The following is a 15,260-nucleotide window of genomic DNA, read 5'->3' as shown; positions in this document are numbered from 1 at the left end:
CAGCAATATGGGTTTATGCCAGGAAAGAGCACCACTGATGCGATGTTTGCTTTGAGAATGTTGATGGAGAAGTATAGGGAAGGCCAGAAAGAGTTACATTGTGTGTTTGTGGATTTAGAGAAAGCTTATGATAGGGTGCCAAGAGAGGAGTTGTGGCATTGTATGAGGAAGTCGGGAGTGGTGGAGAAGTATGTGAGGATCGTGCAGGATATGTATGAGGACAGTGTGACAGAGGTGAGGTGTGCGGTAGGAATGACGGACCGGTTTAAGGTTAAAGTGGGATTGCACCAAGGATCGACTCTGAGCCCTTTCCTGTTTGCAATGGTGATGGACAGGTTGACGGACGAGATCAGACTGGAGTCTCCATGGACCATGATGTTCGCGGATGACATCATGATCTGTAGGGAGAGTAGGGAGCAGGCTGAATCGAGCCTTGAGAGGTGGAGGTACGCACTGGAGAGAAGGGGAATGTTCGTCAGTAGGAGAAAGACGGAGTACATGTGCGTAAATGAGAGGGAGGGTGGTGGTATGGTGCGGTTTGCAAGGAGTTGAGGTGGGGAAGGTGGATTGGTTTAAATACTTGGGATCAACTGTCCAAAGTAACGGAGAGTGTGGGAGAGAAGTGAAAAGAGAGTGCAGGCAGGATAGAGTGGGTGGAGAAGAGTTGCAGGAGTGATTTGTGACAGAAGGGTAGCTGCAAGAGTGAAGGGGAAAGTATACAAGACGGTAGTGAGACCAGCTATGTTGTATGGTTTGGAGGCGGTGGCGCTAACAAAAAGACAGGAAGTAGAGCTGGAGGTGGCAGAGTTAAAGATGCTGCGATTCTCGTTGGGAGTGACGAGATGGATAGGATAAGAAATGAGTGTATTAGAGGGACAGCGCAGGTACGACGGTTTGGAGACAAAGTGAGAGAGGCGAGATTGCGATGGTTTGGACATGTGCACAGCAGCGAAACGGACTATATCGGGAGAAGGATGTTGAAGATGGAGCCGCCAGGCAGGAGGAGAAGAGGAAGGCCAAAGAAGAGGTTCATGGATGCGGTGAGGGCGGACATGCGGGTGGTTGGAGTGTCAATGGAAGATGTGGAGGATAGAGCAAAATGGAGACAGTTGGTCCGCTGTGGCGACCCCTAGCGGGAGCAAGCCGAAAGAGGAAGAAGAAGAAGATATATATATATATATATATATATATATATATATACATATACATATATATATACATACATATATATATATATATATATACATATATATATACATACATATATACATACATATATATACATATATATATATACATACTTTTGTTCCGTCCAATCGGTGAGCGAGGGGCGATTTGGCCCCGCCTCCAGGGCGTTGGAGGGCGGTCGCTATATGCAAATTCATGGATCAAAAAGCATTCACGCCCACTTTTCCTCGGGCCAATGGGGAGCCAGTTAGAGAGGTGAAGGGTCGGAGGCAAAGGGTCAAGGGTGAAAGAGCGAAGCCACGGGGCTTATATAAACGGCTGCGTTCGTCAGTAAAGTTCAGTTGAGTTGTGCGGAGTTCAAGAGAGTCGTCGGTGGAGCTGGAAAGAAGTGGGAGAAGTCAAGAGTAAAGAGTTGGGACGAGCCAAGAGAGGAGACGGAGAGGGCGAGTAGACGGAGCTGTGGAGAGGTGACGGTGACGGCGGCGAAGGCGGACGAGGGGGTGCTCGCGTCGGTGCCGGGAGCTGCAGGGGGAGAGGCCAGCAACGCGACAGAGGTCGAGGAGGAGACGCTCGCCGCGGGACCCGAGACAGGGTGATATCCTCCTTCCCCCGAGCATCAGCAACCCCTCCTGTTTCCCCCCCGCGCTGAGATAGTGCGACAAAGGGGGCCCCTTTCCCACCCCCGACCAGACACTGTCCGCGAGGCCCGCGGAATTGAGGCACCACCGCCACTTCGCGTCTCATCATCAGACGGTTAGGCCCGACCCGGTCTCGGCCCCAGGCCCGCCTCATCCTTGAGGGTGGTTCCTTTTCTTTTGCTTTGGGAATATGTGTTGTCGGCGCCGTCTGTGAAGTAAAATTGTATAAGTGTTGCCGTGTGCCCGGTAGTCGGTTCGATCTGCATTGTTGCATTTGCTTTTTGTGTAACATTGTGTTTCTTCTTCTATTACATTTGCTTTTGGTGTAATTGTATATGTGTGCTTTCCGTTCATCGCGAAATAAATGTGCTTATTGTTGAACTGTTTTCCCGCTTCGCTTCGTCTTTTCCTCTATTGAATCCCCATCTTGCTTCACGTAAAGGGTTGGTCGTGGGCTAAAACGCCCGATAATTAATCGAACCGTCGAGGCCGACGAATAACACCGCTCGGTTATCCCGATAGTACGGAACGGGTCGCTTAAAGTGGCCCGTGTCCGAAGTCGACCTGCGGCGAGGTGCGATCGCCCGGTCTACCATCCGTGTGGGTAGTTCGGTAGGTCGAATTTGGCGAGCAACCCTATCCCACGCGGGGGCCGATTGGCACGATCGCGGTGAGACCGAAAGGTCCACCCGTGACTAGTTCCCGGTGTTAGTCCGAGAGGGTCACGACTGGATTGTCCGTCCGGTGGGCGACGTGCCGCGATTCGAGTTACGTGGCCGTCCGCACGCTGGCGGGCGCGAATCCGCAACACTGGTGTCAGGTCATGCGATATAAACCCATCGCCCTCCTCGCGGCACTGGTATCGGAGAACGGGAAAACGGGCTCTCCTGTCTCCAATTAAATTCACGGGAATCGGTCCAGGGGTGAGAGGAGCGACCCCCGATTCCCTCCAAATTACGAGCGAGCGAAATTAACCCTTTAAGAGAAGCAAGATGGCGTCTCAAGGCGAGCGGGAGCCGGGGGTATTAGAAATGGATGTAGAATGTGTGGAATCCATGGCTCAGGATGAAATCCCCGTGCAGGAAATGTTGGTTGAACAGGAAAACGAACTCGCCCAACTGAACCCAGAGCCCGAAATGGGTGCGGCAGCGGCCGCGGTGTATGACACCTCCCCTCCCCCTCTCCACCAAAACTCTGCCTCAACCCCTGCCGAAACGGCTCACCCAAGCGCACCCGACATGGCCCAGCTATTCACCATGCTGGCAAAAATGAATGCGGAAATGACAGCGAAGATGGATGCGAATGCACAAAAGATAAATGCGAACATGAACGAAAAGATGGATACAAATACAAATGAAATGAAAAACGAAATGAAAGGAATGCACAAGCAAATAAACGGAATGGAAGCAAACATGAAGGAGGAAATGAAAGAGCTGCGGGGTGAGACGCAGAACATGGGCCGATGCCTGCAGGCGGGCATGAAGGCCGTGACCAGGGAGATAAAAATGGCGACTCCACGTGTAGGAGCGAACGAGCTGGAAGGGGGTACAACGGCTGTCGGGCCCGCGGTGGAGACGGGTGAGAAAATAATTGGGGGGGCGTGTTGGGCGAGGGTCGTGACGGTGACCGAAAGGGAAAAATTAAATGGGGAGACCAAAACGTGGGAGACGAGACACGAGGTGACGACAACAGAAACTTATAAATGTATAGAGACACGGGAGACAAAAAAAATAGAGAGACTGCACGATGAAGACGGGGTAAGTGATGCACAGACACACACAGAGGTAGTGGTGGATAATGGGGGTGAGCTCGCGGACTGGGTGGGGACCTGGTGCGAGCAGTTGGATGGCCTCCTCCAGGAACGAGGGGAGGGAGTATGCCCCCTTGAGGCGAGTCACGACCAGTTGAGTTCGGTCGTGCTTTGCGAGGTTGAGAGGAGTGCTGTGGACAGGTGCACGCCGAACTTGGGGGGTATAGAGGCCCCGGAGACCCTTGTGGGGACACGAATCCCCAGTGTGGTTGTCCCTGTATGTGTGGTGCAAGGTGTGAGTGCGTCCCCGTGTGTGGAAGCGACCCCGTGTGTGAGTGGTGTGTTGGCGATGGTGCTGGAGTACGTGCTTCCCAGCACGCCGTGTGTGGATGAGGCACCGTGTGTGGAAGAGGCCGTGTGTGTGGATGAAACGGCCAGTGTGGATGAGGCACCGTGTGTGGAAGATGCCGTGTGTGTGGAGGAAACGGCCAGTGTGGATGAGGCACCGCGGGTGAGTGCCCCCGCGTGTGTGTGTCGCCGTGTGTGTGAGTGAGGCACCGCGGGTGAGTGCCCCCGCGGGTGTGAGTGGAGTGGTTTGTATGAATGGAGCACCACGTGTGAGTGGTATGGTTTATGCAAGGGAGACCGTGTGTGTGAGAGAGCGGTATGTAAGGGAGATGTCGGTCGGCATGCGGGAGCACGCAGCCGCGTCTCCCGGTGTGAATGTAATGGAATGGAGTGTGAGCGTCGTAACACGCAGGTGTGCGTGGGTGGAATGGAGGCGACGACGGCGACATGTAAGGAAAGAAAGCCGGGTAGCGGCTGTAGCTGTTTCGGGGACCGTGCTGGGTTCACCCAGCAGTGAGCACGAGGCCCGTGCTGTGCAACGCACGAGGCCCCCACGTGCTCGCTTGCGAGAGTGAAGTCCCGGTCCGGAAACGCACGCGGTGGATTTGCCGATCCCGCGGACGGACAAAGTTTAGGCAGGATTTCGGATTTGGACCGGACGGGTTCTCCACGCGATCGTGTGTGTTAAGCTCCAACGGGCAAAGCACATGTGTTCGCGTGGGGAACCCCTCGAGACGTGGGGCTTGTGTTTTTTTATGCGCACGGTGACGTCATGGCTGCACGTGGGGTTGGAATCCGGCAGGAGGGGTATCCCTGCCGGATGGTACCGTCCAAGGAGGGACGAGGAACACGTGCAGCTGCATGACGTCACGGGCAGGTGCAAAGTGCGCGAGTTGCCGCGCTGGTGCTGCGCATGGAAAAAAAAACAAAAAAAACAAAACAGCAAGCCTCACTTTCGGGTGCACAGGATTCCTGGGCAAGGGGTGGAAGACCCCCTCACTAGGGCACAGGATGGAAACTAGTTAGGGGGAAGGGTTAGCATAGCTAGACCGGCTCCATGGGGCAGGGGTAAGTCCTCATGGGGCCCGTGGAATGGATTAGTTAGAGGGATTGTAGCCAGATTTAGGTTGGGAAATTGATTAATGGGATTATTTGGAGACAGTGACTGACAGTGAGTGTGTAGAGGGGACGTAGTTTAGCTACGTAGGTTAAATGGAACGTGCTATAGTTTAAGGGACGACGTGGGAGCACGAGTTAGTTAGGGGATGTAGTTAGGAGGATGGCAGAGTTCAGCGGTGTGTGTGTGTTGAAGAGTTGGTGAGTTGTGAGGTGAGTACTTGTTGAGTGAGTGAGGCCAGCGGGTCTGTGTGAGTGGAGCGAATGGGGAATGCATGGTGCGATGAGTGATTGGGGGGAGGAGTGACTCCCGCCCAAGGGACCCCGGGGTCAGTGTAGAGTGAGTTAGGGGGTTAGTCAAATTTACAAAATGGAGGTTGTTTTGTTGTTGGTGGGGAAGTAGGCTCGAAACCCGTTTGGAGGGGTGCAGGAGCCCTGTTGACGGGCTGGGAGCATGGCTGCGAAAAGTGAGTATCGCTGAGTGGGTACCCCGGGCACCAGGCTAGTCGGCCGTAGTAGGCCAAGGGCCCATGGGGGGCCGGGATAGCGGAGTGGGCACGGGAGCGCCTGCTTGGTGCGGGGGCCCGGGGCGCCATTAGCCGCGTGGGCAGTGTTGTGGGCACGGGTGACCCTCGGAAAGGGGCCTGGGAAGCCAGCCTGCCACGTGTGCGTTTCAGGGGAGGTGCCATGGGGGGAACTCCCCGGTGTTAGGGAGCTGGTAGGCTCGGAGACAGTGTAGTGCCCGGGGGTGCCATAGCTGGAGATTCGGCAGAGGGTCGTGCCTGCCAAAGGGAGCCACGTGTCCCAGCCAGGAGACCGTGTGAGGGCACGGAGAGAAAATTGGGGGGGCGAGGCCCGAAATTGTGAGGACACCAACACAGGCGACGGGAATCTGGGTTGTTAGAACCGATAGTTGAAGCGCGAGGCGCTTGTTGAAAGCCCCGGGGTAGTTTAACAGTTAATGGTTAGGGTAGATAGGAAGTGTACCCCTCCGCACCATCCATCCCCTCGCTCTCGTTGTGGGCCGCTGGACCCACTTTGGGTTAGATCGCTGAACTCTGGGGAGGCCATTCTGAGGCTTGAATTGGGCCTCGACACAGGACGTTAGCTCTCCCTTATTCCCCTCCGGGAAGGGAATGTAGGGGTTGGGAGTAGGCTAGGTGACAGGATAGGTTAGCCGAACAAGGACAGTACAGGGGGTTAGGGGACGATTTATAGTGGGGAAGTAAAAATAAAAAAATAAGTTGGGGCTAAATTGGGGTTTGACAAATTAAGGGAGTGGGTATGTACAGTGACAGGCAAAGGCGATAGGTGGGAGGGAGACAGGTAGGTAGTTCCGAGCCCGCCTTCCAAGTGGCCAGCACCACCGCACTCCCTCCACCAACCTCCACGGAACGGCAAAGGCTGGCCAACTTCATCTGCAGCTGCTGTGCTGCAAGGCCTGTGCCGGCTGGATCGTCTGCAGCTGCTGTGCTGCAAGGCCTGTGCCGGCCCACTTCATCTGCCGGCTGGCTGTTTTTCTTCAAGGCCTGTGCCGGCCAGTTCGTCTGCCGGCTGTGTTTGCCTGCAGCGGCCTTCTTCTGCGGGCTGTGTTTGCCTGCTGCCTTTGCCATGCCATGCCCACTGCCCAGGTTCACCAGCCCCGTTCAATTTTTGCTTTGCCCCCCCCTGTTCATTGCCATGTGCGCCAGGATCGTAAAAGCAACAGTTTGCAAGCTGCAAGAACTGCCCTGTTGGCAGCTACAACACGGGCCTGCAGTGGCGGCCCGTGCACCGTGTTTGCGTCCATCCATTCATCCATCCATTCGTTGTGTTCATTGCGTGTGCCACTTGAGCTGGCACGGAGGCTACGTTTGTGCAGCCCATGCACCGTTGTGGTTCACTGCGTTCAGTTCAAACCATTCATCCATCCATCCGTTGTGTTCATTGCGTGTGCCACTTGAGCTGGCACGGAGACTACGTTTGTGCAGCCCATGCACCGTTGTGGTTCACTGCGTTCAGTTCAAACCATTCATGCATCCATTCGTTGTGTTCATTGCGTGTGCCACTTGAGCTGGCACGGAGACTGCATTTGTGCAGCCCATGCACCGTTGTGGTTCACTGCGTTCAGTTCAAAAGGGAAGGCCTTGGACTGCGTGTGAGCAGCCGGCCACGTTCCCTATCACCTGCATTGTTTGAGCCAGAGACTGCATGTGAGCAGCCTGGCTCCCTGTTAACTGCTTTCTTTTTGCAGAGTTCAGTGATCCTGGGCCATGGTTTAGTGTAAAATTTGTAAGTTAAGGTTAAGATGTACTGTAAATATGAGTGCGCCCCCGGCATGTCTGTCTTAGCGCCGGTAATTTTATTTAAGTCGTCCGTGTGAGTGAGTTTGTTTAGGTAGTTACTCAGCCCTTAGGTTATTTATTTTGGGGACACGAATACCATGAATGTCGCACTCAGGGATCCGTAGGTAAAATGTACTAGGGGAAAACTACACATGATGGCACACGAAAATTTGACGACTCCGGACGAGTCTGTAAAAAGGGGAGGGGGTAGTGTTGTGGTTGACGAAATTCACAAACCACCATTCAGGTCCCTTAGGTGAGATATCTCGGTAAGTATATGTGTAGTTAGGCCCAAACCCGTTGTCTAGAGGGAATAAATGTCATTCATGCGGGCTGCGACTCTTCAGGATAGCCGTTTTTCTTTTACTCTCTTTATTTTGGACCAGCCGCCATTATTACCACCACCAACCACGTCTCAACAGCGATCACACAACAACCACCAACCACAACGCCGCTTCACAACAACAACCACCAACCACAACGCCGCTTCACCACAACCGCCACGACCTTTACCGTCACAACTCGCCACCATCGCATCCACACCATCTCGCGCCACTCGTGGGCACCGATACTGGACTCGTGTAGGGCGCGCACCGAGCAGCGTGTTCAAAAACATCACGGACTTTCCACAGAAAACGGATCAAAAACGACTCACGCCCACTTTTGTTCCGTCCAATCGGTGAGCGAGGGGCGATTTGGCCCCGCCTCCAGGGCGTTGGAGGGCGGTCGCTATATGCAAATTCATGGATCAAAAAGCATTCACGCCCACTTTTCCTCGGGCCAATGGGGAGCCAGTTAGAGAGGTGAAGGGTCGGAGGCAAAGGGTCAAGGGTGAAAGAGCGAAGCCACGGGGCTTATATAAACGGCTGCGTTCGTCAGTAAAGTTCAGTTGAGTTGTGCGGAGTTCAAGAGAGTCGTCGGTGGAGCTGGAAAGAAGTGGGAGAAGTCAAGAGTGAAGAGTTGGGACGAGCCAAGAGAGGAGACGGAGAGGGCGAGTAGACGGAGCTGTGGAGAGGTGACGGCGGCGAAGGCGGATGAGGGGGTGCTCGCGTCGGTGCCGGGAGCTGCAGGGGGAGAGGCCAGCAACGCGACAGAGGTCGAGGAGGAGACGCTCGCTGCGGGACCCGAGACAGGGTGATATCCTCCTTCCCCCGAGCATCAGCAACCCCCTCCTGTTTCCCCCCCGCGCTGAGATAGTGCGACAAAGGGGGCCCCTTTCCCACCCCCTACCAGACACTGTCCGCGAGGCCCGCGGAGTTGAGGCACCACCGCCACTTCGCGTCTCATCATCAGACGGGTAGGCCCGACCCGGTCTCGGCCCCAGGCCCGCCTCATCCTTGAGGGTGGTTCCTTTTCTTTTGCTTTGGGAATATGTGTTGTCGGCGCCGTCTGTGAAGTAAAATTGTATAAGTGTTGCCGTGTGCCCGGTAGTCGGTTAGATCTGCATTGTTGCATTTGCTTTTTGTGTAATATTGTGTTTCTTCTTCTATTACATTTGCTTTTGGTGTAATTGTATATGTGTGCTTTCCGTTCATCGCGAAATAAATGTGCTTATTGTTGAACTGTTTTCCCGCTTCGCTTCGTCTTTTCCTCTATTGAATCCCCATCTTGCTTCACGTAAAGGGTTGGTCGTAGGCTAAAACGCCCGATAATTAATCGAACCGTCGAGGCCGACGAATAACACCGCTCGGTTATCCCGATAGTACGGAACGGGTCGCTTAAAGTGGCCCGTGTCCGAAGTCGACCTGCGGCGAGGTGCGATCGCCCGGTCTACCCTCCGTGTGGGTACTTAGGTAGGTCGAATTTGGCGAGCAACCCTATCCCACGCGGGGGCCGATTGGCACGATCCTGGTGAGACCGAAAGGTCCACCCGTGACTAGTTCCCGGCGTTAGTCCGAGAGGGTCACGACTGGATTATCCGTCCGGTGGGCGACGTGCCGCGATTCGAGTTACGTGGCCGTCCGCACGCCGGCGGGCGCGAATCCGCAACAATATATATATATATATATATATATATATATATATATATATATATATATATATATATATATATATATATATATATATATATATATATATATATACACGGCTCAACACCCACGTTGGGCCACTGAATTAATACACCAGAGGGTTGACTCAGCCTGTCATCCTTCCGAGGTCGGCGAAATGAGTACCAGTATACTGGGCCGGTGTATACCCCGGTTAAAATAGGTGTACCATATCCCTGCGTCGTAAGAGGCGACCAGGGTTGCGTCAGGAAGGGCATCCGGCGTAAAACATGTGCCAAATCACTATGCGGATCATACGGATGATCCGCTGTGGCGACCCCGAACGGGAGCAGCCGAAAGAAGAAGAAGAAGAAGATATATATATATATATATATATATATATATATATATATACATATATATATATATATATATATATATATATATATATATATACATACATTAACATCTATCTATAATTCCAGCTGTGTGTGTGTGTGTGTGTGTGTGTGTGTGTGTGTGTGTGTGTGTGTGTGTGTGTGTGTGTGTGTGTGTGTGTGTGTGTGTGTGTGTGTGTGTGTGTGTGTGTGTGACCGCAGTTTCTCGACGACCGCCGGTTCGATCTGATTGAAACTTGCCAGGAATATTGCTGGGGACCCGTGGATGTGCCTTTTCGAGGTTTGATATTAATCGGATAAGCGGTTCCCAAGTTACGGCCATTTACCTGTTCACCAATGAGAAGACACGGTGCTATGACGTCACGAATGACGACACAATTAATGTTTATTTATTTTTGCACGATTGACGGTCTGATCTGATTGAAACTTGCCAGGAATATTGCTGGTTACACAGTTGAACACATACAATGCAACTACTTTTTATAAACCAGGCGGTATTCATGGAGTACTTACCTCGCTGCACAGTCTTGAGAAGGACATGGTGCGAGTAGGGGCACCGGGAGGGGGCTGGGGGGCAGGATAACTACCTTGGGGCCCATACCTATTGTCGGGGCTCTAAATTATTCCTTCAATTGTTTGTTTCATATAATGATTGTTTGTGATGATAAAACACTGGGGGAGGGGGGGAAATGTATTTTCTATCTCCCTCCAAGCCACCCAGGGTGATTCCCCAACTTGCCATTGCCATGCATGACAGACACCCTCTCGTAAAATATACAACTGTGGGAACAAGTTACAAAATCACAATCGCGGTCATGATGTCATGTTGTAAATGAACACAGGAGTGTTAGCCACACCCCCTCCACATGGGGTGTGTTCAGCGAATCTGCATATACTGTACTGAGGTAAATGTGTACAAATGATACTTTGAAAATTTTCGATGGATACCCAGGGGGTAACCCCCCCCTCCCCATTTTTTGCGAAAACAGACACGGTCTGCTATAAAAGTTTGTTGTATATGATTGGATTCCTAAACCCCCGGCAACAACTTCCGGGAGGACAACCTTTCCAGCAGGCGACTGTAACTCCGCAATTCAAGATGGCGTCCAAGATGGCCGCCATATTTTTAAATCACCATAACATCGTCAATTGTTATCTATTTACATGTGTAATACCTCGTTTCTCTGGTTTTCTAGGTCAGGGAATCTATTTATGATGGTTTCAGAGTGATACGATGTGTTTTATACCATTTATTACATGTTAATATATTTATTTTAAGGCGACCATGACACAGAAAATCAACAATAGCAATACATAGTAGTTTACTGTTATTGTAAGAACAATAATGGTACAGAATGGTACTAGTTACAAAGAACACAGATGACATGAGAAATGAACTTACGGCACGTGCTTTACAGTTTGGAATGCAAGCGAAATGGCTGAGGCAAATATTCGTAAAATTCATGTCAGTGATACACGCCACAATGATGCATCATATGAAAAGGTCTACCACTCAATATAATGCTGCAATACAAGTGTCCATGTGAACAGCTGATGGTATATAGTTAATTAACACTGTCTGAGTCACTGCTGTCACTGCTGTCAAATGCTGCAGTGTATTTCACTCGGCTGCACTTGGTGGCTGATCCCTGGCAACGACATCCAATGTAACAGGCCACGTTATTCCTGGCACAGGAACAGTTCTTGTTGCAGTCTTTGGTGCAGCCACATGCAATGGCCTTTTTAATCGTCTGTGGCCAGGCTGGTTGAGTTGACAGGACTGGAACTAGTTTGCCATCCTCCAGAGCCCAACCATAATCCACAAATGGGGGAAGCTGAGGCTTGGCAACATGCGCAGTCTTATCTATAATAGTTGCAAGAGCTGCACGCTGTAGATGTAGAAGGAATGTATGTTCTGTTGGTGGGAGTAGTTTCAGCATGGTTGACCCGTTGTTCAGCAATACCAAAGACTTACTGCGTGTCTGGTTGAACACCTGGTAGGCCGTGGCTATTGCCAATGGTGTGGGTACACCAGCAATATGCTGCAGCAGTTGCTGTGATGCGATGAGGGCCTTCTCTATTGTCGGCTGGTTGACCAGTACTCTCCCAGATTCCTGCAGTTTTGTTGGTGTCTCACTGAGCAGCATAGCTGTGAAATTGAAAAGGGAATCAGGAATAAGTCTGGCAGCAGCTGCAAAAGAAATCTCTGTTGACTGTTCATTTTGGCATTGTCTTTTGCATTACTTGCAATCTGCTCGGAGTATCTTTGCTGCATGCCGAAGTGTACGATGCTTTTCATCCTCATGTTACGCTGCTTCTAGGTGCCTCAGTTTCTCCAGTGCATCACCAAGGGGTATGGTTGATGCTCAAATGAATCCTGATCCACAGTTTTGATCGAGAATGGAAATTCGCTTGCCATATTTCTGTTGCAGCTTCAATTTGAAGGTGATACATCATTATGAGTCTGCTGTTTTTACTCCTAGCTCTCGTAAAATGGCCCTGTATTGGTCCCGCAGTGACTTCACCAAATAACCACACATGTCATGAAAAAGGGGGATCTCTCGCTGTTCTGGGAGTCACTCGAATGCAACATCATACGGTTTTGTTTTGTTGATTTCCCAGTCGGGACATGATGTGCTTTGAATGCAGACATGCATTGCTTGTGGAATGATATATCATTGGCCACCATGTCATGTCCTTTACCAACCAGTCTGAAGAGAATGCCCTCTCTTTTTAGTTGCTTTGCCTTATCTATGATGTTCTGCTGACTGTTTTCTGTAGATACTCTGCATGTTGGCTCTTTGCCACGCATCCACCGTTTGTTGCAGATGAGGCATGCATTCTTTGCATCAAATGTTGGTGTGTTGGTCCTGGTTAACCTTGAATGCTGGGAAGAGGTGCTGCACCCAGGCTGGTTCAAGTCTTCAGCATCACTTCTTCCTTGGTTCTGCTTTTCAGCAAGTTTGTAACTCTTCTCATTCGTGTACCAGTTTCTACACTTACTGTGCCATTTGGGTATCTTGTCTGTCAGCCATGTACCAGTAGCCGAGTCATGTTTGAGTCTCTCAAATGTCTCATCTTGTCGAGCCTTCATGGCCAAAACTAGTTTGTCTGTTGTTGTGATATTATATAGTCACTTTGCACCAAATCCTTGACATATGAAGATGCACTTTCTGTAGTCAATGTCAGTGTCCTGGCATCTCCTCTTGGGTTCCTTTTTCAGTTACAAGCTTTCCTCCAGCACCCGTTTCTCTGCCTGTGTCATCATCGTACCGCTCATGCAATCACCTGCAACAAAACCACCACCATGTTATGCATACTAGCAACTAGAGTACATGCAAACTATTGATATGTTTCACGACATGCACACTACACAATGCTCACACCACTACAGATCACACAGTTTTGGACATTTCTGCCCACATGATTTTTATGACTGTGGCTCCAGCGACACCGGTCTTTTTCGAGCACGGTCTATGCCTTCAGCTATGTTTTCAGCGATGAAAGGACGTTGACGATAGAAAGACGGGACACTAGATGATTAAGATGCACGTGCGGTGAAGACGACTACGGATGACTATACATATCACGATGGAGAGACGATGAGGTTGACGATGACGATTGACCATTGAGGAGAGTGGTACGATTTGGATGACGATAGACGTTAACGGATGAAATGAGCAATTGACAGGGACCATTGACGTGACGGTTTCACTAAAACAGAGGAACAATGACCGGGAATATCAGTCAATAAGAAAATGATCAAATAGCTGGTACATGAATACTTACAACTTCGAGGCTTGGTAACAATTTAGAAACAGATAAGCGGGAATAAATGGACATAAACCATACAGCGCGCTCCACAGCCCACGGGGCTGTTTCCTTTCGACGTTAATGTGCTCGGGCTAAACGTGACATTACGAGAGTAGCTCGACTGTTCAGTGACGTCACTCCTCCTGTGACGTCACTCCTCCTGTGACGTGACCGGTTGCGGCGACGATCTGCAGTAACAAGGAATGCAGATGATCCTAACTAGAAAAAAACCCTGCAAACTAAGTAATTTATTCTTGGACACATAGGATGAACCTACTTGTGGATCTTATCTGGTCGATAAATTATTCAACTTCAAAAAAGACAATTTTTGCAATAAATATGAGCTTCAAGCAGTTTTTTTTCCCCACATTTTATCTCAAAATTGAATATGGTGTTGGATTCCCCATGTATGAAAACCTACAAAAGCACATTTCATTCAAGTTTCTACCTTGTTTAGTCAAAAAGATTTGAACATCAATACATTTCAGCCCGTCAGTGGCGGCCATCTTGGATTTCTCAATTTTGAGGCATTTCGGGCCATTTTTGAGCTGGGCAGACAGCACATTTGAGTTCAGCACCCCTCAATAACCCTATAAAGCTTGTATGCCATAAATTAACACCATTTGCATTCGGGGTTAAGATTTTTTTGAAAATTTACCCCGTCTATAACAATTGACGTTATGGTGATTTAAAAATATGGCGGCCATCTTGGACGCCATCTTGAATTGCAGAGTTACAGTGGTTTGCTGGAAAGGTTGTCCACCCAGAAGTCGTTGTCGCTGGGGGGGGGGGTCTAAGGAATCCAACCACATACAACAAACAACCTTTTATATAGCACACCGTGTCTGGTTGACCACTCTTGCCCCCTGGGTGGTACGCTCAATATGCGCTACCTCAGATGGTCATGTGACGTGTGGTAAAGTTTAAATTTCCTCCATTGAAGGGTTTTCGATGTGCGGTCTTAACACGATACAGACACGTGCGTACTGTATGTGAGTGACCGGTTGCTTCATCGCACTTTTCGCTTCGAGAGCGCGGACTGACAACAGATTTCGTGTTTCATAAAAAGTGCTTTTCTTGCAATTCCCACTTGCGCAGCGCCATCTTCTGTTACGAAAACTCGCGTGAACGAGAACGAAGGATTCGTTTCAGGAGGAGGAGGAGGAGGAGGAGGCGGAGGAGGAGGGGGAGGAGGAGGAGGCGGAGGAGGAGGAGGAGGAGGAGGGGGAGGAGGAGGCGGAGGAGGAGGAGGGGGAGGAGGAGGAGGAGGAGGCTCAGGGGGAAGGGGAGGAAGCAGAGGCGGAGGGAAAGAAGTAAAAGAGGAAGGTGAAGAAGAAGAAGAGGCAAGAAGTGCGATGTGTCTGTTGTTCAATTTGCTCTTGTTCGTGCTCCTGCTCGTGCTCCTGGTTGTGGTCGTCGTGCGTCTCCATGCGCGAAGTACCACTCAAACCGCGAAACTACCCGTTGGGGATGGATGGTGGGCTCGGGCAGCGAAGCCCTTCCCGGAGGACGAAACCGTCCGGCCGTTTACAGTGACATTCGACCCCAACGTGTTACAGGTCAGGTGATTCATGGTATATCCCTTAACGTGTGCTTACAGGTGATTCATGGTATATCCCTTAACGTGTGCTTACAGGTGATTCATGGTATATCCCTTGACGTGTGCTTACAGGTGATTCATGGTATATCCCTTAACG

General features: G+C 50.8%; 1 protein-coding gene and 1 long non-coding RNA gene across 3 annotated transcripts in view; both read left to right on the top strand.

The window, feature by feature from the left end:
- Nucleotides 1-9,843: 9,843 nt before the first annotated feature.
- Nucleotides 9,844-14,733, top strand: LOC147011954 (uncharacterized). Its single transcript, XR_015051703.1, has 4 exons — nt 9,844-10,030; nt 12,072-12,195; nt 12,579-12,711; nt 14,662-14,733. It is a non-coding gene; the product is annotated as an uncharacterized LOC147011954 (long non-coding RNA).
- Nucleotides 14,734-14,850: 117 nt separating this feature from the next.
- The window catches only part of EPHX1 (epoxide hydrolase 1), a 38,715-nt gene continuing 38,305 nt past the window's right edge, over nt 14,851-15,260 (top strand). The window contains exon 1 of one of the 2 annotated variants that reach the window (XM_085857773.1): nt 14,851-15,122. In XM_085857773.1, the coding sequence (XP_085713899.1) occupies nt 14,919-15,122 (204 nt within the window). In that variant the 5' untranslated portion in view covers nt 14,851-14,918. The remainder of the gene's footprint in view (nt 15,123-15,260) is intronic. The other variant, XM_085857772.1, reaches the window with a different exon arrangement.

Source organism: Eptatretus burgeri, chromosome 15 (assembly GCF_056783735.1).
Source record: "Eptatretus burgeri isolate ZD-2024b chromosome 15, Ebu_testis_v1, whole genome shotgun sequence".
Taxonomy (NCBI): Eukaryota; Metazoa; Chordata; class Myxini; order Myxiniformes; family Myxinidae; genus Eptatretus; species Eptatretus burgeri.
This window is presented reverse-complemented; position numbering and strand designations above follow the sequence as displayed.